This window comes from Salarias fasciatus, chromosome 11 (genome assembly GCF_902148845.1).
Source record: "Salarias fasciatus chromosome 11, fSalaFa1.1, whole genome shotgun sequence".
Taxonomy (NCBI): domain Eukaryota; kingdom Metazoa; phylum Chordata; class Actinopteri; order Blenniiformes; family Blenniidae; genus Salarias; species Salarias fasciatus.
The window spans coordinates 7,098,192-7,124,732 of NC_043755.1; the positions used below are offsets into that span (position 1 = coordinate 7,098,192).

Here is a 26,541-nt window from a genome sequence, read left to right on the forward strand (position 1 = left end):
GCTATTCTTAAACAAGAACTTTAAAATAGCTTAAAAGTTTATAATGAATCGTTAATCAAACCTTCATCCAGGAACTCAGTTTTCAATAAGTATATCTTTTAGAAAAAGTTCACTCTAAAATTAAGTGATTTACTTTTTGCACTCTAAAATATAAAGTTAGTTTTGTCCCACTAATATGCACACTTTGTTAGAGATTACAGACTTAGTTGATGAAGGAATGATGAAGGCTGCAGCGACCCATGACCCTGACTGGGATTAAGAAAGTAATGAAAATGAATGAAGGGATTAATATACCACCTGCAGTAGCCCAATTTATCCATAAGTATTAGTTTTTTGAAACACAGCGATTGATCCAGGAGGAGCTAAGTGCAGAGAGCCAGTGCCCCAAAAAATTCATGGTATTTTAACAGGTTTGTTTTTCTTGCTGCTTGAAAACCAGTGATCACTTCTGTCTCATAAAATCTCAAAGAAGCTTTTACAGACAGGCCAAATTCTTTTCATCACTTGTGTCAGTGGCTACATTCCTTATAGAGTTGTAAAAATAATTGTTTTGACAGAGCGAGAAGTTGCCCTGTCTAACTATACCTCAACTTTATGGAGAGAACATTTCCATCTTTTTACTCTGACACACTTGAAAACTTGATTTGTTTAAATATTTCATCCACTACTTAAAAAATTGACTATATGTTACTGTATTCATTTGCAACTGGGAAACTCATTGAAAAATTCTAGTTTTAAAACATGTTAGCACAGAGCTTCCATACGGTTTGTCCCTGATTGATTCATTTAGTAAAGTAGCCAGTTTTATGAGTATCATTAAAAAAAAAAAAAAAAAAACAATTTGAAAATAATTTGATCACCAAAAACTAGACTTTAAGTATTTTTTTAATTTTTTTTTCATTAAAGGATTAAATAAAAGAAAATGCTTGACTATGTGAATGTATAATTCCATCCATTCATCATCTATACCGCTTAATCCTCTGCAGGGTCACGAGGTGCTGGAGCCAATCCCAGTTCACTGTGGGCGAGGGCAGGTTACTGCACAGGTCTCCAGGCAAACACAGAGACAGACAACACACACACCCATTCACACCCACAATGTATATTTAACTATGGTAAAGAAAAGATTTTGACCTACAGGAATGAAGAATCGTAGGATTCTGTCAACTTGGAAAAAAATAATCCATCTTCTGTACAGTTTTATCCACTCGCAGTTTAAATGTTAAAGTGAGACGTTAATGGCAACCATTATTTGTAGCACTTTAAGTAAATTCTCATGGAACGCCAAAAAGAGATGTGGATCCTCCCCTGAGTGCTGTAATGGTTTGGCATATGACTGACAACAACCGTGTGTGTATTTATAACTTTACCCTATTCCCATCTGTCAGTTTGGAAGGTTACAAAAACACAGAAAAACTGCACACAACGCTATGACTCACTGCTAAATTCAATTTGTGGTCTTAGTTAGTCATCAGCCTTGCTTCAGACGGCTTGAGGAATAACCGAGACTGCACGTAACGGAGTGTTTGAGGAGTGCTGTAGCTGACTGTGCTCTCACCCTGGGCTCACCCGGCTCCCATGCTTGGGGCTTTCGTGGCACTGCGTGGTCAACTTCTGGGCCCATGGCAGACGAAGCACTGGAGCATGGCAGCAATCTGCTGCAGGGACCGCAGGCACGACTCTCTCAGCTTTCCCTTGCAAATCAGGCATTTCTGCGCTCGCATGCACGTGTGTGCAACTCAGTGACTCTGCGTTGCGTGCCACTGCAGCATCGTCCCTTCAGAGAGAAGCACCAAGAAAGAAATGTGACTAAAGGCCCGCAATAGCAGCTCGCTGCTGCATGTTAGCCAGCTTCCTGTCACTCTGGCATGACCTCTGTGTGTCTCTTTTTCTCGTTTGCTCTTGTTAAAACTCTTTGGCACGATAGATTATGCACAATCTTTCCATCAGTCCTGTCGCTGTTCACACTGTTCTCGCCCTTGGAAAACCTGTCTCTCTGTCTTCCTTCTGTTCTGCTTCCTTCTGTTTGTTTTTTTAAGCCATCTAAGTTGACACACTGGCTCATTATTCTTAGAATGTGTCTGTGCAGCACCTGTCAGTCAATCCCACATACCAACAACATTGTTTGCACCTCATAAATGTCAAAGTGACAACAAGGATGAACAAATTACTATAATCAGGAAACAAGCCAAGTCTGATTCCTTACTTTACACCACTGGGGTCCTTCCAGCTTCATCTTTGTCTCTAATAGTCCAACCACGTGAGCAAAAGTGCCGAGTCTGCATTGTGAAGTGTATGCACCTGCTGATACAGGAACTCATTTTGCATTCTGCTTTCTGCTGCCTCCATGTCCCATGATGTGCCAGTGATTATTCATTAATGCCTGGACTCTGGCTTCACCTTAGATATATGTATTTTTAAAATCTCCATTTTGTTCCCACATACATATGAACATTTTTTTCTGCCTGCAGCGCCCAGGCCCACGACTGCTGAAGTGATATATGGAGGTGCACAACATGCTCATGATGGGACCAACACGATGAGACATCCAAGGAGTGCTTCTCACATGCAATGCACACAAGTCCACCATTATTTTTTTTTTCCATGTTACATAAATACATTACATGAAGAACAAACACAATCACGACAACTAGAATCTAACCTTGTGCGTCCATTTATACAAAATTTCAGCCTAGAGACTGTCGGTGCTGGCTGGCTGCAAGCCTCGGTATTCTGCAGTAAAGAGGAGGGGCGCGCCTGGATTTCTATTGGCTCGTTCGGAGGATGAGCTCAAACTGATTGGTCGAGGAGCCCACGCGATGAGACGCTCGGAATTACGATTGGCTGCCGGCGCCCGCGGTGGGCGGGACTTGCTGCCCTCCTCCAGTGAGCCCATTCGCTTGAGGGTGTCGGGGAGGGCGGGGGCTTCTTCCAGCAGCGGAGTGGTGCGGGCAGAGGAGCGGAGTACTGCGGCAGCCGGCAGAGCCGCGGAGTGACACCGAGTTGTGAGAAGGGAGCAGTGCGGCGCGTTAGTCCCGCCGGTCTTTCACCGCAAGTATCAGAGAGCAAAGGAAGGAAGCGGGTCCCCGCGTGATGCTCCGCTTGAGACCGCCACATTCCGTTTAAGAGACGTCTCAGAGGGGGGAGATTGTAGCCTTTGTCAAGGTTTGAGAGACTCTTTATTTCTCAGTTTTATGAAAACTCTGTCAGGTTGACAGATAAACGTCTCTGACGTCTTTTTCTCCTCTTCTTTCTGTGAGAAATTAAACCAACTGAGCTTATTTCATTTCGTTTCCCCAAAGGCGAGGTATTTTTGAGATAATTCACCGTGAGGGGCTGACACCTCTCAAGCCGTGCATCACCTGAGAGGAGAGCGAGACTGACTGCGCCAACATGGGGGTAAGACTGACCATTGCAACTTTTTAACTGCGTTGTAGTCCATCTGAAGTGGCCTTACAAGTGAGAGGGAGCCCGGTGGTAGAGGGAAGCTTTCAAAGTGAGTCTGATGCCATTTTTTCTTTCTCTCCCCTTCTGGAAATCCCGTTTGTCTGAGTGACATTGACTCTAATGCGGAACTGTGTTTTTAGCCCGGTCTCCTAGACTGCGACAAACTGATGTGGCCACCAGCTGCTGTGTGGAGCAGAGGCAGGCAGAGCCCTTTATCTTCACTTTGTTTTTTTTTTTTTTTTGCCAGGTTTTGATTTGAATGTAATGTCATATTGGGTTCGCATTGCTTCGATTGCGTTCAGTGTCAGGAGTCAATATATGACACAAAAGCTGATGCTCAAGTCTGTAAAGTAGAGTGGATGTGCGGGCTGAGCGGTCGTCGGGGTGTTTTATGTGTTTTAGGTCTCTGACAGGCCGTGATTTGGCTATAACCTTGCCAACCAGCAGGCCTAATCGGTTTAGTCCTCTCGGGTGCTCTCGTGAGGAAGAGAGGGAGGGTGTGCGTGTAATGTTCACCCTTTTTATGAACCTGCTCTCCACTAGAATAAGTTTTTTTTTTTGCTCTCTTTTATGCATTTACATGCAGGCGTGCTGCTTGAGTGTCCCCAGGATGGATGGAGATAGTGCTTTGTGACCTCCTACATGCCCTCACTGCCCCTCTCCACCCCCCCCCCCCCCCCCTTCCTCCCCCTTCTGCCCTCCTCCCCCCCGTTGGCACTTTCCTCTCTATCTGCTCCTCTGGCGCAGCGCAGGGAAATGATTTTGGGGGTGACCGGGGAAGATGGTGAGCCTGTCCGGCCCGTCCCGGACACCATCGGCCGAGGAGTCTCATCCTCAGCACCCTCCGTGACCCGTGCGTCATAATGCGGTTACCGGGAATAAGCGCCTCACCAGCTTATTTCCCCTTTAATTTGTGACATAACAGGGACTCGATAATCGCCGACAGTGAACACATTTACACACACTAGAGATTAAAAAAAAAAAAAAAAAAGAAGAAGAAGAAGCGATGCGTCCAGAAGCTCGGCGATTCGTTAGTTCATAGTTAGATTAGTCACTTTTTCCCTTAACTGCGGGAAACCTTGAAACCATTAAACGCCCCCCCGATCTGTGTCCAGTAAACCGATTGAACCGAGACACCGGCATGAACAAAGTGGGACCTTATGGAAAAATACCACAAAAAAAAAAAAAAGAAAATCCAAGATGCCACTGCCGGTTTGTAGCGATTGCGCAATTTCTGCTCCAGCGCCATCCTGCTAAAAGGGGTTGTAATTTTTAATCTGCTGCTCCAGGCTGCTTCCTGAATGATGCAGTGGCATGACGCTGCAGACAGGAGACCATGCGGTGCTGAGAAATACCCACCGCAAACCGCTGTTACCGCACTGACAGCAGCTGATGTTGGATGTTGCCCCCCCACCCCCCCACCCCCCTCCTGCGGCATCTCTTTTTTTTTTCCCCCTCGTCCAGAGATGGCTGCATCCTGCAATGAAAGACGGGCTCTGGGTCGTCGTTCAGATGTGGGAGCCAAGCCGGCAGTATTAGTGGGCACTGCGTCAAAAGGGACGGCAGGAAAAAAAAAGAAAAGTGCTTACGCATGTTCCGCCGCTGTGTGGAAGTTTGGTTCACTGGCGCGAGGAAGACACGCAGAGTGGAAACTGCGCGTCGTTTGGGCTCGTCTCAGACCAGCCCAGAATAATCACAGGACGTGAATGTCCCTGGGTGTTTCTTTACCGAGGTGACCCTGGATGAGGGAGAAGGACGGGTCAGACGGACGGAAGGATGGAAAGTCGACCTGGAGCGTCGTTATTAGAGGTCACCGCTGGATTACACTGGCAAAACTCAGATTTTTTTTTTCTTTATTTCCGTCCTGCGAGACTTTCGCACTGGCGCACTGTGCCATCACACTACCAGCTGTCCTTTCCCAAGGCCGCAGGGGGCATCGCTTCCGACGTGCCTACTGCGTCAAACTGGGGGCGGGGCCACCGGTGTGGAAATTCCCAATAAAGGGCTGTGATAGGCTGATGCCAGGTGCTACGCAGAAAGCAGCAGGTTAAGATGCATCAGTGATGCTGCACAACAAAGCTCGAACATGTGTCAAGAGCACCAGAAAGAACAGAGAGAAAGACAAGGATTCTTGAAATCCCTTTTCTGTCACACACACACACACACACACACACCAGCAGCTTCACATCCTCCTCACTGTTTCTCTGACTGCACTGACACAGCTCTATGATGAATATGGTGCAAAGTGAGACGTGGATGAAAGGCTGCGTGCATGCATCGAATGCTGCTTTTTCACCTTCAGACATGCGACACAGGCGTTAAAGATCGTTCCTCTCCTCAAAGAACAGGAGAGACAGTGAGAGAGGGTGTGGGTGGGGGGGGGATAAGTCCCCGGCTGGTCTGCAGGTGTAGTAAGAGAATGAGAGAGGGATTTAAAGTAAGCGAGGTGATGTATGGAGGGGGAGGGCTGCTTGGCGTTAGATCCTGTTACAGGATAATGACCTGAGGCTCACATTACCGCGGTTCATGTTTCCTCTTGCTGCACCTTGTGGGGATTGATTATCAGGCGGAGAGGAGACAGATGGGAGAGGGAAGGGAGGGACGGGCTCGGGTGGGTGCTCTGCATAGGAGAGATGTGCTGTCGGTGGGCTGATTACCCATGTGAGGGGCTTGAACGTGCAGTTTTTCTTTTTTTTTTTTATGAACAGTCAGTAACAGTTGAACAGAAGGTCATAATGGCTGATGGTGTGGGGTGCGGCTGCTGTGAGTGCAGCGTGGCTCTTCGTATCAACTTCCCTGTGAGACACTGACCGGACTTAATGAGCATCTCATGATATAAAGGTTTTTCAAAATACTACATCTATTTATATCTGCACTTGCGGGGCGTGCACAGTCACAGAGAAAAAGGAGGTGGTATCTGAAGGTAATTCAGGAGTTGGATGTATGCGGTCACTGCAGAGGCCCAGCCCTCCGTTTGGTGCAGAGTGCTGCACATCCCTCCCCATTGCACCTGCTGCCTGATCCTGATAGGTTGCACTGTACCATGGCTGAGCTGTCCCACACACCTCAGGAGCCAATAGAAAGGCACGTCTGTACAGGAGCCGATCAGCCACAAGGTCTTACCGATCGGCCATTGGTCCTGTGGCCTGGGGGTCAATTAAGGCCAGTACGATGACCCTCTGCAAAGCTCCTTCAGTTTGTCCTTCAGAGCACTTCGCTGTCTGATCAATAAAAATCCTTTTTAATGAGCACAATTTTCTTATTGAGACTACAGTTGAAGGACAAAGCCCCGATTTCTCCTGTGGCTCAGCAACTAGAGTACAATTAGCTTCTTAACTAGCATGAGACTAACAGGCCTGGGCAGTGAGTTCGGCTCTAGCTTGTGTAATGCTAATAAACTGTAAAGGTCAATGCTGTGTCCTTATTGCTTGAAAAAAAAAGATAGAAGTAGACACAGTGATTTATATAGCCAACAGTTTTCCAACAATACCAAGCTGACGGTTTCCCATAAAGAGAGCGATTCGGATGGGTGATTGTGTCTCACTACAGCGACATGATTAATTCAGGGTGTTGTCTTGGAGATGTGTGTCCTTGTATGATTACACCAAAGTACACTGTGTTACACTGGGACCGCCCACTGGAAAATGTTTTACATTAACTAAAAAATATAAACCTTTAAAATGCTCATGGCCATTTGTATTTGGGATTATTTGGTTTGGCTATCAGTAAATATATTGCTGTCTTGTTCTGAGCTGAATAGTTTTCCTCTCATTTGTTCATGTCCGATACGCCGGATATAACAGATCGTGTCTCAGCGCCACAAAGGGCTGCATCCTGATAATCTGATATGTTAATGGATATTTGGGTAATTGTGCAAGCAGCAGCTGTGTGTGTGGACGATGTGCGTGCAGGAACATCTGCACATTTCTGTGTGGCCACCTGCCTGGCAGGGAGCCCTGCGGTGCCCTCTCTCACACCGTGGCAAGAAGCCATGTTCTCTGGTGCCAAAAAGTCAAGATTTACAATGCTAATCTAGACCAGACTCACACACTGGCAAAGAAACACATGCTCTCATGCAAGTTCTCCATGGCCCCGCCAATAGGACGAAGGGAGCATTGCATAGAAGCAAGGCGGAAGAAGTAAGGTAACAGTTACACAGTTTTGGTTATAGGGATGAACAAATGACAGGACAGACGGATACACAGGGAGGAGGGGGGCGCGAGGGGTCTCAGTTTAGTTGGGATTTTCAGTTTGTGTCTTGCCTTTGTTTATTTTTGGACAGCACACACAAGGCGTATGTTTTCGAAGCTCAAAGGAGTAGATCTGTGGTCATATTCATGTGGTTTACAGATTAGGATTTTCATCCAGTCGATATTAATTAGTGCACTCATCTGTTCAATCTGTTGTTGCAGTTCCATCGTCTTAATCCAGTGCTTGCTCATTTACACAATTTTAGCCATCTTTGTACTTTATTCTTTGTAGTTTTACATCGGGAATCCCTTGAAAAATATTTTTTCATTTGTTTTTAATATAAAAACTGTTCACTTCTCTCTCAAAGCTGGAGTCGTACGAGTTCTTGAAAGTCTCAATTTCAGGGCATCTAAATAATAACCATAGGTTTAAAGTAACGATCTAATCATTTCCTCACTCAGTATTGTTAGAAACGCTCCACTGAATAACTGGCACCTTGACTTGATGATAAATGTGGCCGTTGAGGGACAGAAAGAGAGAGAGAGAGAGAGAGAGAGAGAGAGAGAGAGAGAGGGTCGCAGTGGGCTAATCCAGTGTAGTAATCAGACTAGCTAATCCCAGCAGCCATGTCCCCTGGTATACAGCCTGAGCCCCCCTGTGGTCCAGAACCCTCATCCTATTGCAGGAAACAGCAGATGGCCCAATGACCTTGCAGTGTCTCACACACACACACACACACACACACACACACACACACACACACACACACACACACACACACACACACACACACACACACACGGAATGCGGTTGTGATATCATGACTACAGCTGCAGAGATTCAATTAGATTTAGATGGACATTAAATGCTTTGAAGATTTATTTTTATGTTTAGCAGAAAATAAAAGCAGGGGATTGAGAAGATCGAATGGCAGGAATCCCGCTTCAATTAATTTTTCAATTTGAATGAGTGATTTATTTTTTAGGGGCATATTTTGAAATAGATGAATTGTTTATATGAGCAAGCAAGTATAGTACACTTTAAATGACAAAAAAAGCAAAACCAAAATATAAATTCTATCAATTCATTTCAGATATGAGGAATATTCAGTAACACACACAATGATATTCGGTTCTTCATGACTTTCAACTGCCGTGCTTTATCACTCAGTATTAGACATTTTGAAAGATGCCACATTTGAGTTCGTCACTGAGAGCATTTCACAGCTTCACTCCCTGAGCAGAAACGCTTCAAGGATTCCAGATGCAACAATAGTTTTAGAGACACGCAACAGGAAAGAAATGTTCACCCATGCAGTCATGCACATCTGGCTTTGATTGGTAAAATTAGGAAACCACAGCGAGCCAAGTATTTCCAAACAATCAACAGTCATGTGACAAACTATCATCAAGCCATGATGCAGCTCTCACATGTCCAGCACTGAGGATCTGGCGTGTCTGTTTGCAGCAGCTTGGCTTGAAGAGGAAGCTATATGGCAAACACTGTGGGTGTTGTGGGACTAGAAACTAGTTTTGAGCATAGGGGTTTTTTTATGCCTCCCAACTTCCTGTTTTGAGTCATAGAAACAGAATGCCCAACAAAGCCCATTTGTCTGTACTTGCACAAATGGTTCTGTGTCTAGTTCAAATAGCTGGGAAAAAAAAAGTCTGACTTCCCGCTCCCAGTCAGACCCTCCATTGGTGTGCGTGCCACAGCCTGTTGTCCTTAATTAGCTTGACATGGTACTTCTCTTAAGTGCCACTCCTAAACTAGGAATATTAGCTAAGTGTGCAACTTGCACGACATAACTGAGTAGTAACATTTGATTTTCCAGCTTTTCCAGCCACATTTGAAGTTCCTATCACACATTTGAATGTGCCTGAAATACAGTGAAACATTGAAATGAAAAGATCTCATGTTCACTGACACTTATGGAAGATTTCAGCCAGCTCTGTCCTCTTGAACCCTCTGTGCCTGCATGTTTTAAGAGTCTCATCTTTGCTGTTTTATCACATTATTTTCCAGTGACTGGGTTTCTCTCTCATTCCCTCTACATCTCTCTCGCTCTGTCTGCCGCAATGCGTTTAGACGCTGCACATACGGACTGTAGCCAATACAATGACTCACCTCTGCTCACACAGACACACACTGACATGGGCACACTCAGATACACACTAATTCCTTGAATCAATTGGCCGTCTGTGTTATACAGCAGTGAATACAGTGTCCAGTTGCAGATGCATCAATTATTAGTCATCCTGCATCACATCAGGGGATCCTGGGAGTACGTACAAGGCCGCCGCTGAGCTTCGTCACCATGCCAATGGCCTCTGCCAGTCACCATGGTTACCTGCCCTGCAAACACACTCCCTCATCAGTGTTGTTCGCATCAGGGCAAATTGTGCAATTTACTTTTGTCAGTCCTTCAAAATAATTTCAGGTCACATCAAACACGGAGGCAGGTAGTTTGAAGTGTCGGCTTTACTGTAAGATTGGTCTTGCAAAGCACTTTGTAATAAGCCAGTATGTCACCGTGTGTGACAGCATGTAATTCGTGGATCCGCAGGAGATATTTCTATTTCCTGTTGATGTCTGCGATACGTCTGTCTGTCACTCTGTGTCTGAGTGCTTGTGGGAGAGTGAGCGTCTGTAATTCTAGCCACAAGTCTCTGTTTCCTTCCTCAGGACACAGGGGGCTCATTAAATTACCCAGAGCTGTATGAGACAGCTCAACACCCACTGAGGACGGCACACACTTTCAGAGTTTGAGAGGCTCCTAAAAATGGTCCGTGCACAAATATTGATTTTTTAATGCAACAGTCACGTAGCAAATGTGGAAACAGGTGAGCATTTGCAAACATTATTGGAGTTTTTTCTACATTGTTTATGTGGTTCAGTTACAGTCTGGCCTCTTATCAGGCGGATAGAGGGTGCAAAAGTTGGCAGGCCGTCCCTTTCATCAACCATGATTGAGTAGCAAGCCAAGTGACACACACGAACCCAAAACAGGTATGCACTTAACATACTCAACATGCGGCAGACGCAAATGAATGATAAGCTGGCAGGATGTGTCCCTGTGAGTCACGCCGTTAACCACTCATTCATAGCTGCAAACAAACATAAACTTAAGGGCATACGCATACACGAGCAGTAGGAATATAATCCATCAGCGTATGACAACACTCAGTCAAAGTGACGCGCTCACACGCATACAACATAAGTGAGGTTGTGCAATCTATTAGAGTGGGGTCACTGCGGGTCAAAACTGACACAGAGCCAGCAGACAAGGACTGCTGGTCAATATCTAATTAGAAGCATGAGGAGAGGGTGACAGCAGCTTCTCTCACTCACTCGCTCACTCCCTCTCTCATCCTTTCTCCACCTGCCTCTCTCTCTCTCTCTCTCTTTATTTGTCCCTTTTTCTCACCTCCCACTGATGTCTCCCTTTCCATGTGCCCAAACCTGTCTGTCATACGCCCACTTCGCATCCACCGCTCCGTCTCTTTACTTTTCAGCACATTTCTCTTTGTTTGGCCCTCCCTGCCAACCGCTCCTATTGTGTAGGCTCATGTGCATGTGTGTGCTTGTGTGAGTGTGTTTGACGTTATGGGAGAAAGAACTGTGTGTCCACATTCAGATCACTAATTCAAGCATGCTGTAGGAGCAGGTGCACTATTGAACTGACAATACATTCCGACTATGTATTTCCACTGATCAGACATTGACTGGGGAAAGACCAGACAGAACAATACAACTGATGAAATTTTGTACACACACACTTGTCAGTCTGTCTCCACTGAAAGCGTGTTGCATGAGCACATTTAAATAGAGGGCATGTCTATAGTTTTGCATGTTATTCAACACCTCTGATCTCAAAACGGAGATAGTAGGAGAGTTAGTAGTATGTGTTTACAAGACATATGTGTTCAAGTGTCAACACACACGTACTCAAAGATGCACGTGCACACACACACGCGCGTCCAGGGTTTGTCTCTGAGGGGGATCAGCAGCAGTACTTTTCCACTGCATCAATCTCTGATCTGTGCAGCCTCTGCCTCACCAGACTTGTCTGGTCTTGCTGCGGCGGGAGATTTGCTCACCTGTCCTTTTGTTGCAGAACTCTGCACGTGTGTTTGCATGTGCGTGCGTGTGTGTGTGTGTGTGTTTGTGCAGTCAGGTCACACATCTTCTCTCATGCTCCTCCCTGACACACAGACATGAACAAAAGACATCATTTAATTTGTTTCACAATCGAAAGTGGTCGTTGAGCAGCCCGCGCCTCACGGTGAAGTGAGTGAGAGTCATCATGAATATTTTGTTTTATGAGAACATTTTTATGACCACAAACCAGAAAGACAGGTCTGTGCGACTGCGTATGAGTGTCAGTGTGTGGAAACAGGGTTTCAAAAGAGTTTCAGTCAGTAGCAGTGCAGGAAACCCAGTGGCAAGCTTGTCTTTGTCAGTCACCTTTTTTTTTCCCTTCTGTCTGTGTGTGTGTGTAGTTTGGGTGTGTGAAGATGTCTGTCAACACATGGAGGATCTTGAATCCTCATTCATGCTCCAAGGTTGCTTTTATATTAATTTCACTTGAGTCAGAAAGTAAATATATTCGAGAGGACTGTGTCAAAGGGCAACCACTCCAACAAATCAGTCGAGTACAGATGAGCTGCACATTCACTGCAGGGAGTATTTCTGCCTGGTTGCACCACTAGAGGGTGTGAACCCTGTTTAATTCAGCACAAAGTTATTTTAAATCCCTATATACCTTTGTGCAGCCGAATGTCTCATTTAATTTAGCTCATAAATCAAATGTTGATGCTCAGACATGGTTCTGATCCGCTGACCTCCGATCTTAAATTGAGATGATTACTGTCATTGATTACTAGTTGGTAGATATTGACGTTTCTCCCTAATTCAGAACAAATTATGTGCTGTCCATTGCAGCTGGGCTCGGCTACCCTCGCTGTCTGGTCATGAACTCAGTGCTTGCAGCCGTCAGTATTTATCTGCCCACATTGATCAGCCGCTAAGCTCAGTTTTCTTGATGACCACGTCGTGTCACTGAAAGGCCCCTCCAGTGGGACCCGCTCACACCCCATGGGAGGGATTCTTGCCTCTCATGTCACCTCTGACCTTTGATGAGGCACATTTGTATTGATGTGGCCCAGCGGTCAGGCTGCTGTCCTTCCGGACGACGGGTTAGAGTTACAGTTATAGGACTAGGAGGACTAGAATATGCAGTGCTGGAGAAAATCAGGGTTATTAATAGGCCTCCTATGTCTGGTTTAACAACATAAGCCAATTTCTAAGAGGACAGTGAGAGTAAGGAGGGTGGCTGGAACAGCTCACGGTGAAGTAAATCTGGAAGAGTCAAAGACGTCTAATGTGTCTGAGTATAGGTTGAATTTATTTTTCAATTAGCTCAACATCAAAGTGTCTCTGATGTATTCGGTCTGATGTTGTAGAGCATGCGGAGCTGTGGAAACGAGGCTTTTAAGATCTAGGAAAGAGCCCTTTGATGGACCTATAGAGTCAGTTTCCTGCTTTCTGTCATGTTCCTAATGCTCACTGCAGGATAAACACTTGAAAAGGAGCAGGAAGTGGTTGCTTAAAACCCGCAGGTTCATCCATTTGCACTTGATTATGTTTTGATGTGTCTCTCAGGCTGTTGGGGCACTGACATCAGAACAACGATTATTTGATCATTGAAGATCAAATGGGGATATCAGAGCAGACGACAGGCGCCTGCTTTGATGTGTGTTGATCGTGAGTGCGGTCCTCATGTAGATATTTTTGTTTGGGCAAAGCAGAGCTGCCAGGTTAACACAATACAATAACAGGGTCTTAACTTTATGCTTTTTTTTTTAAACCTGATTTATCAAATCCTCATAAACTGAGAATAATTAACTTTAACAGGGAATGCCACCCCTCTCACAAGGCCACTTCTTAAGGAATGCAACATTATTTACTCTTGATAGAACAGAGAAACAAACCAATAAAGCCCACTGGCTCCATTTCTTTTGCAGTCACTGATGAAAACTCTTGGGATGCCAGACGTAGAAGCTTTCTGAACAGTTTAACAATATGAAGTAATGTCAGTGAGCTGGTTTAGCTTTATAGGTTATGATGCTGTAATCTACTAACCAACAGTTCAGATACATCGAAAAGTGTACAAGTTAGTGTCTCCTTTATCTAGTCAAAAGGCATGTGTAAAACATGTGTGTGTGTCTGTAGTATGGGCGGTCAGACAGTTACCGCGTTGCCACCACACAGGACAAAGATGACCGATCCCCCAAGAAGAAGAAGGGGGCGGGAACCAAGGACATGGATGACCTGAAGAAGGAAGTGCCCATCGTGAGTAAAACCCTCTCTAATCTCACAACGTTTGTCGAATTGTGCATTTGTGTTAAATGTGTCTTGTGTGAATCCACTTTCGTTTGTTTCAGTCAAGTTGTGATTAATGTGTTCGGTGTCTTCATTGTGTCATTTCTACCCATTATCCAAGTGGAAATATGTTTCTTTAATCTTTCTTCTTTAAAAAAAAAACATCCTTGTGCAGATTTGAGTGAAAAGAAATGAATGGAGAGCTTCTTTTTTTCTTTTTAAAGAGAATTCATATTTCTTTGTAGAATATAAAATAATAGACTTCTTATCAGGCGGTCGTCACTTTGATCCCACATTTCAGCACAAGAAACTGAGCCCAGGGTCACCGTACCTGGCTGCCCTAATGCTCTGTTCCCTCAGGTGAACTGCATGCATAGAGTCAATGTGCAATTAACCTGGAGTTTTGCTAGATGCTTGAAAATAAATCCTAAAATATTTTTTGCATGTTAAGTGTTTATTTAAGACCTCTTGTCTGTTCCAGTATTAATCTATGTTGTTTTTTTTTTTGTTTGTTTTTTGTTTTGTTTTTTTAATTCTCATAGACGGAACATAAAATGTCCGTGGAGGAAGTCTGCAGAAAATATCAGACTGACATTGTCCAGGTGAGTTGATGCTACAGATGTTTAGATTCCAGTTCACCACTAGGTGGCAAGCTAAGCTTGCTGTCTGTGCCGAAGTTATAATGATTTTATTGTGAAATCTGAATAACTGATATCTCTCTCTCTCTCTCTCTCTCTCTCTCTCTCTCTCTCTCTCTCTCTCTCTCTCTCTCTCTCTCTCTCTCTCTCTCTCTCTTTCTCTCTCTCTCTCTCTCTCTCTCTCTCTCTCAGGGACTCACCAATGCCAAGGCAGCAGAGTTTCTGATCAGGGACGGTCCCAATGCCCTCACTCCTCCGCCCACCACCCCAGAGTGGGTCAAATTCTGCCGCCAGCTGTTTGGTGGGTTCTCCATCCTGCTGTGGACCGGCGCCATCCTCTGCTTTCTGGCTTACGCCATCCAGGCAGCGACCGAGGAGGATCCTGCAGGCGACAATGTGAGCGCACAATTTGTCACGCCAACGTATGCACATCTGGCCTGTTTACACCTCATTACCACATCCGTCACAGTCAGGACCCTGAAGAACTGGCACCGATAACACACGACAAAGTCACCTCAGCATCTCACATGCTGAACCCTCTACCTTCACACAGACAACTTTCATCCCTCTAAAGTTTGACTACCACAGCATTTGGGAATTACAGCTACATACTTATTTCACTCAAGGTTAAAATGACCTTACTCCTTCCATCACCTGGAAAACCAATGATTCAACCAATGAGGAACACAAAGTGTTAGGGCAGGGCCGTTACGTGGCCCTCAGGCCTCCAGTTGTCTGATGAATGTTTAAAGTTATTCCTCTCGCTGTCTTTCTCTGCAGTTGTACCTGGGTATCGTGCTCACAGCTGTCGTCATCATCACTGGCTGCTTCTCTTACTTCCAAGAGGCCAAGAGCTCCAAAATCATGGAGTCTTTCAAGAACATGGTGCCTCAGGTAAGCACGCGCTACAAGGGACACTTTGGTTGAAAAATATTTTCTGAATGCGAAATGAGTCAGGATCCTAACTTTTTTCCAGAAGGAAAAACAGGAAGGAGATGGATGTGAAAACACCTGAAACTTAGGTTGTTGAGGATTATTTGGAATATGTCAAACTGAAAAGGGACTCATTAAAAGGAAAACAGAGTAAAAAAAATGGTGTCACTTCATTGTACTTTTAATGTTGTCATTTAAGCATCAAAGACACCAGAAAACAAAGTCTGTTTATCAGCTTTACATAACATGATAGCTCATAATTTCACCTCCTGCTACAAAAGCATTCACCTGTCAGTCAAGGTGTGTATTGAACTGTCCTCCCACTGCCACTGCTTGGCAGCTGCCAAGGCTTTACCTGTTTACTTTGCATTGAATTTCTTGGTAGAATAAAAGGAGCTGCACAGTCGGAGGTTGCCAGTCTTGAACTACATGTAATAATACATACTGTTTGTTTTGATTTCAAATGCTTGAAAGGTGATTAAAACTTTCTCTGACAGCCCGTACAGTCAAACACACCAGCAGGGAGATATTTCCACATGAATGATTATGAGAAAAGTTCGTGTTTTTTTCCCTCTAATTTCTAACTTCTCGCTGGTCTGTTCTTGCAGCAAGCGTTGGTGATCCGTGAAGGCGAGAAAGTACAGATCAACGCTGAAGAAGTGGTTGCTGGAGACTTGATTGAAGTGAAAGGAGGAGACAGGATCCCTGCTGACATCAGGGTGGTGTCGGCTCATGGCTGCAAGGTACACACACACACCATACACACACACACACACACGTCATCAAGTGAAAGGTTTGTCTTCTTGTTGAAGATAACTTCATGTATGTTGCTGTTGGATAGGTGGATAACTCTTCCCTGACCGGAGAGTCAGAGCCTCAGAGCAGGTCACCTGACTGCACCCATGACAACCCCTTGGAGACCCGAAACGTCGCTTTCTTTTCTACCAACTGTGTTGAAGGTACGGTAACCATTGTAATAGTACTGTGTGCAATAATGGAGTTCAGTGCCTGTGGTTAAAAAACTCGTTTCCTAAATGATTATTAAAGATGTTTTTCATTGTAGCACAGTAGAAATAATTTACCTTTTGAAAGTAACAGATCATGGTTTTGATTCCAACCCAGGCACAGCCCGGGGCATCGTCATCTGCACCGGAGACCGCACAGTCATGGGTCGCATTGCTACTCTGACCTCTGGCCTGGAGACCGGCAAGACACCCATCGCCAAGGAGATCGAGCACTTCATCCACATCATCACTGGCGTGGCCGTCTTCCTGGGGGTCACCTTTTTCATCCTGGCCCTCATCCTGGGCTACACCTGGCTGGAGGCCGTCATCTTCCTCATCGGCATCATTGTGGCTAATGTGCCTGAAGGGCTGCTGGCCACAGTCACTGTGAGTACATCAGAGATGCCATCTCTTTCTTTTCTCTGGTTTCTTATTTGCTTTTTGGTTTTCTTTTTGCCAAAACAGATTCTTTTATTGTTTTCTTCCAATTCGATTGTTACAGTTTGATAACTCAATTCTACCGCAGCTGCATCTCAATACCCTGACAAACGGCACAGGGTAACATCATGAATGTGTGTGTCTGCAGGTGTGTTTGACCCTGACTGCCAAGCGTATGGCGAAGAAGAACTGCTTGGTGAAGAACTTGGAGGCTGTGGAAACACTGGGCTCCACCTCCACCATCTGCTCTGACAAGACAGGCACTCTGACCCAGAACAGGATGACAGTGGCCCACATGTGGTTTGACAACCAGATCCACGAGGCCGACACCACCGAGGACCAGTCGGGTCAGTCAAGGACGCCGCCGACATCGCAGATGTCTAAAATATTCAGCTCCTCTGAAATGTTTCCATGATCGCTTTGAGTCTTTGCAGTGACGCCTGCTTGTCTTTCTCTCGCGAAGGCGCCTCCTTTGACAAGAGCTCAGTGACGTGGCTGGCTCTGGCTCGTATCGCCGCTCTGTGCAACCGTGCGCAGTTCAAAGCGGGACAGGACTCCATGCCCATCCTGAAGCGCGACGTGGCCGGCGACGCCTCGGAGTCCGCCCTGCTGAAGTGTATCGAACTTTCCTGCGGCTCAGTCCGGCTGATGAGGGATAAGAACAAGAAGGTGGCCGAGATCCCGTTTAACTCCACCAACAAATACCAGGTGAGTGACGGCTCCATGTTACTGTTCACAAACAACTGATATCAGCAGTATTCTTCACAGTGTCTGTATGTTTTTTTTAATCCTAACATTAATCTCTTTTCTTCTGCCTTAGCTATCAGTGCATGAAACAGAAGACCCCAATGATAACCGCTACCTGCTGGTGATGAAGGGCGCCCCAGAGAGGATCCTGGACCGCTGCTCCACAATCATGCTGCAGGGCAAAGAGCAGCCTATGGATGAGGAGATGAAGGAAGCTTTCCAGAATGCCTACATGGAGCTGGGAGGCCTGGGAGAGAGAGTCTTAGGTAAAATATAGCGCCATAGCAAGAGATAATCATACAAAAGTTTAAAAAGAAAGATCAGATAACCCCATTAATATCAAAATGAAAAAAAGGTACCAATTTTATAACATTTGCAAATTTAATTCAAACTGTGAAATTGCCACATATTTTGAATTTGTTGCATTTTAACTGAAATATTTCATGCATATTTTTTGGCAGTTGATGCAGGTCATTTCGGTTGTAGTGATAGAGATGGATGAGAGCAGCAGGTCGCTCACTGAGCCACACGTTTCTTCCCTTTCTCCAGGTTTCTGCCACTTGATGCTGCCAGAGGACCAGTACCCGAAGGGCTTTGCCTTCGACACAGATGATGTTAACTTCCAGACAGACAACCTGTGCTTTGTTGGTCTCATGTCCATGATTGATCCTCCTCGTGCTGCTGTGCCTGACGCTGTGGGGAAATGCCGATCTGCTGGTATCAAGGTGAGCTGCATCAACTCAACTTCAATGGAGCCGAGTTTCGAGTTTAGTTCATCAGGGCTGATCTAAAAAAATATATATTTTGTTGCTCTTTTAGGTCATTATGGTCACTGGTGATCACCCAATCACAGCCAAAGCTATTGCCAAGGGAGTGGGCATCATCTCAGAGGGCAACGAGACTGTGGAAGACATCGCTGCTCGCCTCAACATCCCAGTCAGCCAAGTGAACCCCAGGTGAGCAGCGTGCGCTGATAAACACACACCAAACAGGCTCTCAGCCTCGTAAACGCCATTGAAATATTAGCTACACATTGATGTTTGACCATCTGTGTTGCGTGTGTTTAGGGATGCCAAGGCCTGTGTGATTCATGGCACAGACCTGAAGGACCTCTCTCAGGATCAGATGGACGACATCCTGAGGAATCACACAGAGATCGTGTTTGCCAGGACTTCCCCGCAGCAGAAGCTCATCATTGTAGAGGGCTGTCAGAGACAGGTTGGAACAATCGCTTCAGTATTGGTTTAAAGTAGATTTTTTTTTCTTCTGGAAATGCTTTAGATCAGGGGAATAAAACATACAGCACCAAGACGCACCTGCTAATGAGTGTGATCCAACTCAAAAGAATGGCACTGCAAACAGTCATATTCAAGTACAATTTTTCAATAAAAGTAACTTACTTCACTGATCAGCAGATGGAGGCATTCCCTTTATTCCTGCAGGAGTAGTTATACACCAGCTAGCTTTTTAAAACATTCACACTGAAGGTCAAAAGTAAACAGTCTGGAGACAGACAGGTTTTGGAATAAAAATGAATTGAATGTGAATGTTTTCAGAACATATTTCATAATTCTTTGCTATAAAGTTGAATTGAAACAATCAAAGTTGGTATTATTTATCGATTAACATGATATATTTTGTTGTTTTGATTCCAGTGAGAACAAAATGTTAGGCGCTCCTGACTTAAAAAGACACCGTCTTGCCATTGCACTTTCTCAACAGCAGATGGCGATAGCTATCCACTATAAGAGACTGAAGACTGCCAATCATACATAATCTGACTTTACATTGTGTGGTTTAACAAGATGAAACAGCTAAAATACATTTTGGATTTATAAAAAAAATACAAAATAGAAGTTTTATAAAATTTGACCAAATTTTAATAATGACAGATTAAGCAAAATGCATATAAGCTTTTTAGTTTTACACAATTAATGTTTTTTACACACATATATAAGAAGTAGAGTGGATATTTAATGGGAAAAAAATCTTACACAAAATAAAGTAAAATCTGTAGTTATTCACACGAATGCCATCGTAATTATTATTATTATTATTATTATTATTATTATTAGTAGTAGTAGTAGTAGTAGTAGTAGTAATAGTAGTATTCAAAGGTAATTTTTGACTTTGGAATATATTTTGTGATGAACGAATCTACAATGAAATCTTGAACATCGTCCATAATGGACCTGAGCCGTGAGAGATGAGCAGATTGCAGCTTCTTTAATGCTGTTAACTTTCCGTTCCTCCTCCTCCCTCCCAGGGCGCCATTGTCGCTGTGACAGGTGACGGTGTGAATGACTCTCCCGCGCTGAAGAAGGCCGACATCGGGGTTGCTATGGGAATCTCGGGCTCCGATGTGTCCAAACAGGCTGCGGACATGATCTTGTTGGATGACAACTTTGCTTCCATTGTCACTGGAGTGGAGGAAGGTGAGAAGTCCCAAAGGACAGAAGTGAAACATTAGCTGAAAGGAATGCTTACACTCAGAAACTTTGACTCACAGGGCTGGATTTGTGGTTGTTTGCGAAACAGCTGGAGTGTGTGGTGTATTCATGCTTTGGTTTCCCCTCCCTTTCAGGTCGCTTAATCTTTGATAACCTTAAGAAATCTATTGCCTACACCCTAACCAGCAACATCCCAGAGATCACCCCCTTCCTCCTCTTCATCATCGTCAACATTCCCCTGCCACTGGGAACCATCACCATCCTCTGTATTGACCTGGGAACCGACATGGTAAGCACTTTCCAAACACTTATACTGTAATGTAACCTTAAAGCGACTGCTCCACTGAATAAAGCTCCCTGTGATGTCGAACAGCAAGTGTTTTCATTTCTGCCTCCTCCCTCAGGTTCCAGCCATTTCTCTGGCTTACGAAGCAGCTGAGAGCGACATCATGAAGCGTCAGCCCAGGAACCCATTCAGGGACAAGCTGGTGAATGAGAGGCTTATCAGCATTGCCTATGGACAAATCGGTAGGTGGACTTAAGACTGCGACCGTGGATTGAGTCTATAAATTGCCTCAGATCTGGATTGAAGTTTGATCAGGGTCACCTGGAAGTAATTTTGTGTTAGAAACAACTCAATCCCCCCTCCGCAGTGCTCACAAACAATCAGAACAGGATCATCTTCCAACATATCTACAATGTTTTGGGAACAAAACTACATTTGAAAAGTTGGAATACTTAAAAAAGAGTTACTCAATGTCCGTGTGTGTGTGTATGTGTGTTTCCTCAGGTATGATCCAGGCTCTGGGAGGTTTCTTCTCCTACTTTGTCATCTTGGCTGAAAATGGTTTCCTGCCATCCAGACTAGTCGGTATCAGGCTCAGTTGGGACGACCGCTCCAACAACGACCTGGAAGACAGCTACGGCCAGGAGTGGGTCAGTGTGTTTCAGTGTGTTCGGCAAACAAAAAGAAAGATGTATGAAATAGGAGGATTCCTGACTTGATTTCTACCCCTTCTTACAATTTATAAGCCCTTCATCAGTTGTCAGCTTGTAATAAAATACGACAAAATTGCAACGCTGCACTGAGCCTAAGATGATCATGGTGGAAGTTACAGACAAAATGTCTCTTCTTCCATCGTGCTTGCCCTCGGGGTTTTGCTCCTTATCTCACTGTCTGCCTGTCCTCTGCTGTCTCCTCAGACGTATGAGCAGAGGAAGATTGTGGAGTTCACATGTCACACAGCCTTCTTTGTCAGTATCGTGGTGGTGCAGTGGGCGGATGTCATCATCTGCAAGACCAGACGTAACTCTGTGTTCCAGCAGGGCATGAAGTAAGTGCAGCCGGGACACCGCCCCCGCGCACGGCGCCCTGCAGCAACTCGCCACATGACATTCTTCTGAAGATATTTCTTTGCTTGAATATGTGCTGCGTCTCTCACCCCAGGAACAAGATCTTGATCTTTGGCCTGTTTGAAGAGACGGCCCTGGCTGCCTTCCTGTCCTACTGCCCGGGCATGGACGTGGCACTCAGGATGTATCCACTAAAGTGAGCGTCTCGACTTCTTTATTCATGTGGTTATGGACAATAAAACACATTCAGCTGTGTATTTATTTCTGTGTTTGTAATGCTTCTGTTTTTCTTTCTCCGTCCATAGGCCTACTTGGTGGTTTTGTGCATTCCCTTATAGTTTTCTCATCTTTGTTTATGATGAAGTTCGAAAACTTATCCTCCGCCGAAACCCTGGAGGTGAGTAGTGTTTCCTCTTCACCTCAGTTAAAAGAAGTGGCGTACATCTCTCCACCTCCTGGAAAAAGAAGTGACATTTTGTCTGGCAGATATAAGAGGACTTTATTCTGCTTTGTTTATCTAAAGCAACATGATAGGAAATATTAATCTAATTTATGATTTGAAATTCCAAATACATTTCTGCGATTTATCGTGGAAACGTGAATGATTCTTATGTATTGGCAAAATTATTGATTAATTGAATTAGCTCTGCCCCAAATGACAACATGAGGTTTATCTAATACAGTATCTGGCACATATAATGATGTTTAATGATGAGACTTATATATCAAAGTTGATAAATTTGGATTATTATTTAGCTAAATACAATAATATCTATTTGAATATACAACAGTTTACATGCAACCGTTTCTTCATGCAAAAGCTTTTTGGAAACCTAATAAAAACTCTTGTCATAAAGGTTTTTTTTTTGTCAACTGAATACTGAAAACGTTTCATGAACTCTAACCCTTTTTTTCTTCCTCTCCTTCTGCAGGTTGGGTGGAGAAGGAGACATACTATTGATCAATGGAGCGTCACTGCTCAAGCCCCTTACATCTTTCACTTATTTCTCCCCGCTGTCACTCCATCTCCACACCTCCAGATGCCCCGCCCCCCTAAAGACAAAAACCGCTTTGAAGCAATTTTCATCACTCAACTGCCCCAAAGATTAAAAACAGCAAAAGCACCTTTACAACTTTCTACATCGACCTGCCCCCCCTTTCTCCCCACCTCCTATGATACTCTTTGCATGTGTTCTCTCACTGCTGTGTACATAAACCAATATATCTACCAAACGGCAGCTGCATATTGTGTATGTAGATCTGAATGAGCTAAAGATACAAAGGGAGTGTCTATGCTCTGCAAAAAAGGGCCATCCAGCTCCCTCCTGTCCCTGTCCCCGTCCCGCCCCCTCCGCTCTGTCCTCTTGTCTTTCTGTACACCTTCGTTGCCCTCTCCTTTCCCCTTTCTCGCCAACCCTTTGCTTGTCCTCCAATCACACACAGATATAAAGATCACACAGTGAGATCCCACCGCCGACACCACTTCGACTGCCACCTCTCGCCTCCGTCTCCTGTCTGTGGAGGACCAGCGGAGTGGACACCTCCCTGACGTTCTCACTGCGTCCATCGTCCTTCGATTCCGTTCCCAACGGCCACAGTGTTGTTGTTTTTTAATATGTGGGGTAGGAGGGGGGGGTTTTGATGATTTTACTTGTCTTTTTTTTTTTTGTTTTTTTTTTTTGTAATTATTTCTGAGGTGGGAGGGGAGGTGTGTGAGAGCTGCTTTTCCTCATTTAGGTCTAACAAAGCACACCCCATGGCGTCCTGTGCCCCGCCCCGCTCCTCCTGTTGGTCTCTCACGGCCCTCCTCTCCCTCCCTCCTGCCCCGTTTGTCTCTGTTTGTGTGCACTGTGTGAACCATTGACCTTGTTAATAACTATTACAGTACACCCCCCAAGGTGGTAAATACAACTCAATCTTTCTGTGTGCTCTAGGAAATCTATATAATTCTATACTGAATTTAAATGAAACAATAAAAAAAAAAAAGAAAAACACATGTTGAAAAACAGCTCAAGAGAGACATTCATGGAGACCATCGACAATACTGGTGAGATAGGAAGAAGCGAGCGATGTCTGTCTCTCTTTTTGTATTTTCTTTGGTTTCAATTATTTTTTTTTGTTTGTTTTTTTGTTTTGTTTTTGCTGGTTTTTCTGGAGGCTATTTAAAGCAAAGCAGGGTTTTAGGTTGTGTTTATACCAAAAGACGCAAGACACCAACCAAGGCTTTCAGGTTCCTGTCACTGCAGGTGAATGGGTATGACGTGGTGCAGTGTGCCGTGATGTGGTGAGTGGTGACCATGAGTCCACGTGCCCGGGGGGGGGTCTCTTACCGGATCGGACCCGGGCCCGGCTCGCTCCGGGTCCGGGTGCTGACCAGTCTGCCCTCCCGCACCCCCGGGGTCTGTGTGCATGTATGTGTTGGAGACCAGTGAAGGGCCCGCAGTCTCAGGCTGGGTCGATCTCCGATGGCTAAAAGGGTTGAGATCCAAGAGAAAAAAAATAAAAATACACAACTAGTAGAACATGTGTGTCAAATAAATGAAACCAACACCAATAAAACATCTAGAACATTTAATACAACCAAGACCCGTCTGTGTGTCTTTTCTCTGTTTTTTCGTCTTTTTTTTATTCTGCATGAAAAAATTGAATTTGTAAATGTGTGCTACAGTGTATTCAATCTGTTTGTGGCTGTAGAGAAAGCCACATCACAAGGCTTGTGTATTTCATTTTTTTATTTACCACAAAATAATGGAAGTTATATATATTTTTTCCTAATATGTCACTTATCTACCTGCATTTGTGGGTTCTAGATAGATGTCAGGAAAGTTTTTCCACAATCGTTGTGCTGTATTCTCACCATTTATTCCACTACATGTATTCAAAGCAAATAAAACAGTCTGAATTAATTTGTTCTCAATATGACATGTAAAGTAACGCCAGCCATGTGGAAGAGATCAATCTGTGGAGATGCCAGAATGGAGGACCAGGTGCCACCTAGTGTTGTGAATACACGTGCACTTCGAGCTGGATAATGTTTTAACTTCCAGAGGGAAAAGAGTTGGCAGCGGCCCAGGGTAATGCACCAAAGCCTTTCAGTATAAAACAGGTCTGCTTCGTCTCACGTCGACATCAGTGAGATGTGAGATAAGGATCACTTTCTGCAAGACTGACTTCAATAAAAAAAAATAAATAAATAAATAAAAAAATGGAGAAGCATCATGCTATTTCACAGATTCATAGCTTAAGTAGATTTTTTTTTTCATAAAGTGAAACACCTTGAGGTTGAGGATAGTAATTAAATGAAAAAGTATTAAGTATTACTGTAAATAAAGGAAGCTGTACATCTTCTACCTTCAGGGAGCAGAATGTAATTGTGCTCCGTGTCTGAGCCACAGGGGTCATCTATTTTCAATGAACTTCTTATTGCTCGCCGAGTACACAAATCACATGAATTAAACACAGTATAATAAAGCGAGTGTTTATGGGAGGACGCACTGTCACAGTCGGTAAAACGGCAAGATTTCAGGACGTGCCCTTTACAGTTAGAAACATGAAAACTTTCTGGAACGGCTCCACTGGCGGCCAATGACAAACACACTGTCTCCGGCTCATACATACACACACACACACACACACACACACACACACACACACACAGACACACACACACACACAGGCACACACACCCACTTTCTGTCACTCTCACCCTTGTTCTAATTTCCCTGGTGTCTCTGCAGTGAGCTCACTGCAGTGCGACTCTCCCCCCCCCCCTTCTCCCTCCACCCCTCTTTTCGCCACCCCTACGTATAATAGAATATCGATCGCTTGCCTTTGCCGCAGTGTGTAACCCAGTGTGCTTGTGTGTGTGTGTGTGTCTGTGTGTGCATGACTGGGGCCCTCCAAGGTCATCGCCATGGCAACCTGAGCATGGGGTCTTTTCGCTGTGCTGTCACAGAGCACAGGTCACCGGGGTCACGTGAAAAGGGGGACGTGAGGGGGACAGGAGGGGGCTGGCGAGCTGCAGTGTGAGATAGGGAAGAGGAGCCAGGAGGGTTTGAAACCGTCCGACTCCACCGTGTATTCAGACCGGACCAGAATAATGAGAAAATGTTACAGACTAAGTGCTGAGGGCCGCCGAGTTCACCGCAACTGCTGCCGTGCATGCAAAAAAACACAAGCCCACCAGTAATAACTGAGCAGGAAAAAAAAAAAAGAACCTGGGACTTTATTAGAGTAGAAATTAAAGCTGCAAATCAACTGCTCCTGAGATATTTTGACATTAAAGCTGGCCAGCTCCGGAGGGTCCTGCAGCTCTTGATGAATAAACCTGAAGTAAAGGCTGTTACTGATTAGTCTTTTCTCTTATCTTATCAGATTGTGTTTTTGTACTGGGATAAATATAAAGCAATAAAGTCTCATTTTTTACTTCAAAACAGTAGCAAGAAAAGTGTTTATACCAATCACATCTGCTTCAAAAAGAATGACCTGTTTATTCAATATCTCCTCAAGCATATCATATTTTCTTATTTTATCTTATGACCAGAGATGTTTTGACAAAAACACAAAGATAAATTTAAAAGAAAAAAAAAACTTTGATAACATTTTTCTGACCCTGATAGCCAAAAGAACAAACAATTAAAAAATAAAGACCAGTGAAGTGGGCAGTAATACAAAAATGACTACGTTATAGGGCCAAGAAGTCATTTCTACTCAGAATTAATATCCTGTATATTATTTAAAAGCATTTCGATGCACTTCTGGTTTGGAAACTGTTTATGCTCTGTATTAGTCATTCTTGAATTTCTTGGTTTTTGTCTGATACTTGTGACTTGAATTGTTATCTTTCAACACTGATGCATTGTGGTATTTCTATAGGCATGAACCATTAACACTGGAAACACGAGAATGCTCACAGCATGCACACTAATTTTGATTTGGTTCATCCATCCATTCATC

General features: G+C 44.4%; 1 protein-coding gene across 4 annotated transcripts; it reads left to right on the plus strand.

The window, feature by feature from the left end:
- Positions 1–2,972: 2,972 nt before the first annotated feature.
- atp1a3b (ATPase Na+/K+ transporting subunit alpha 3b) lies at positions 2,973–24,085 on the plus strand. 4 transcript variants are annotated; one of them, XM_030103070.1, is made up of 23 exons: positions 2,973–3,165; positions 3,303–3,399; positions 13,873–13,992; positions 14,565–14,624; positions 14,853–15,056; positions 15,441–15,554; positions 16,202–16,336; positions 16,435–16,552; positions 16,716–16,984; positions 17,184–17,382; positions 17,499–17,743; positions 17,856–18,048; positions 18,332–18,507; positions 18,602–18,738; positions 18,850–19,000; positions 20,049–20,217; positions 20,367–20,521; positions 20,637–20,760; positions 21,023–21,168; positions 21,436–21,566; positions 21,680–21,781; positions 21,891–21,982; positions 22,518–24,085. In XM_030103070.1, the coding sequence occupies exons 2-23, from the start codon at positions 3,394–3,396 to the stop codon at positions 22,544–22,546; spliced, it is 3,075 nt and encodes a 1,024-aa protein (XP_029958930.1). In that variant the 5' UTR covers positions 2,973–3,165; positions 3,303–3,393; the 3' UTR covers positions 22,547–24,085. The 4 variants fall into 4 exon arrangements, with proteins under 4 accessions (XP_029958930.1, XP_029958933.1, XP_029958932.1 ...); XM_030103073.1 differs by having other exon boundaries at positions 2,974–3,165; positions 13,912–13,992; XM_030103072.1 differs by having other exon boundaries at positions 2,974–3,160; positions 3,297–3,399; positions 13,912–13,992.
- Positions 24,086–26,541: the final 2,456 nt, after the last annotated feature.

What these genes read in the sequence shown, in the direction of transcription:
- atp1a3b (XM_030103070.1), top strand. An exon ending in TTGACCTGGGAACCGACATG is followed by an intron (nt 20,522 to 20,636) that starts GTAAGCACTTTC and finishes CTCCTCCCTCAG; the next exon opens with GTTCCAGCCATTTCTCTGGC. An exon ending in CATTGCCTATGGACAAATCG is followed by an intron (nt 20,761 to 21,022) that starts GTAGGTGGACTT and finishes GTGTTTCCTCAG; the next exon opens with GTATGATCCAGGCTCTGGGA.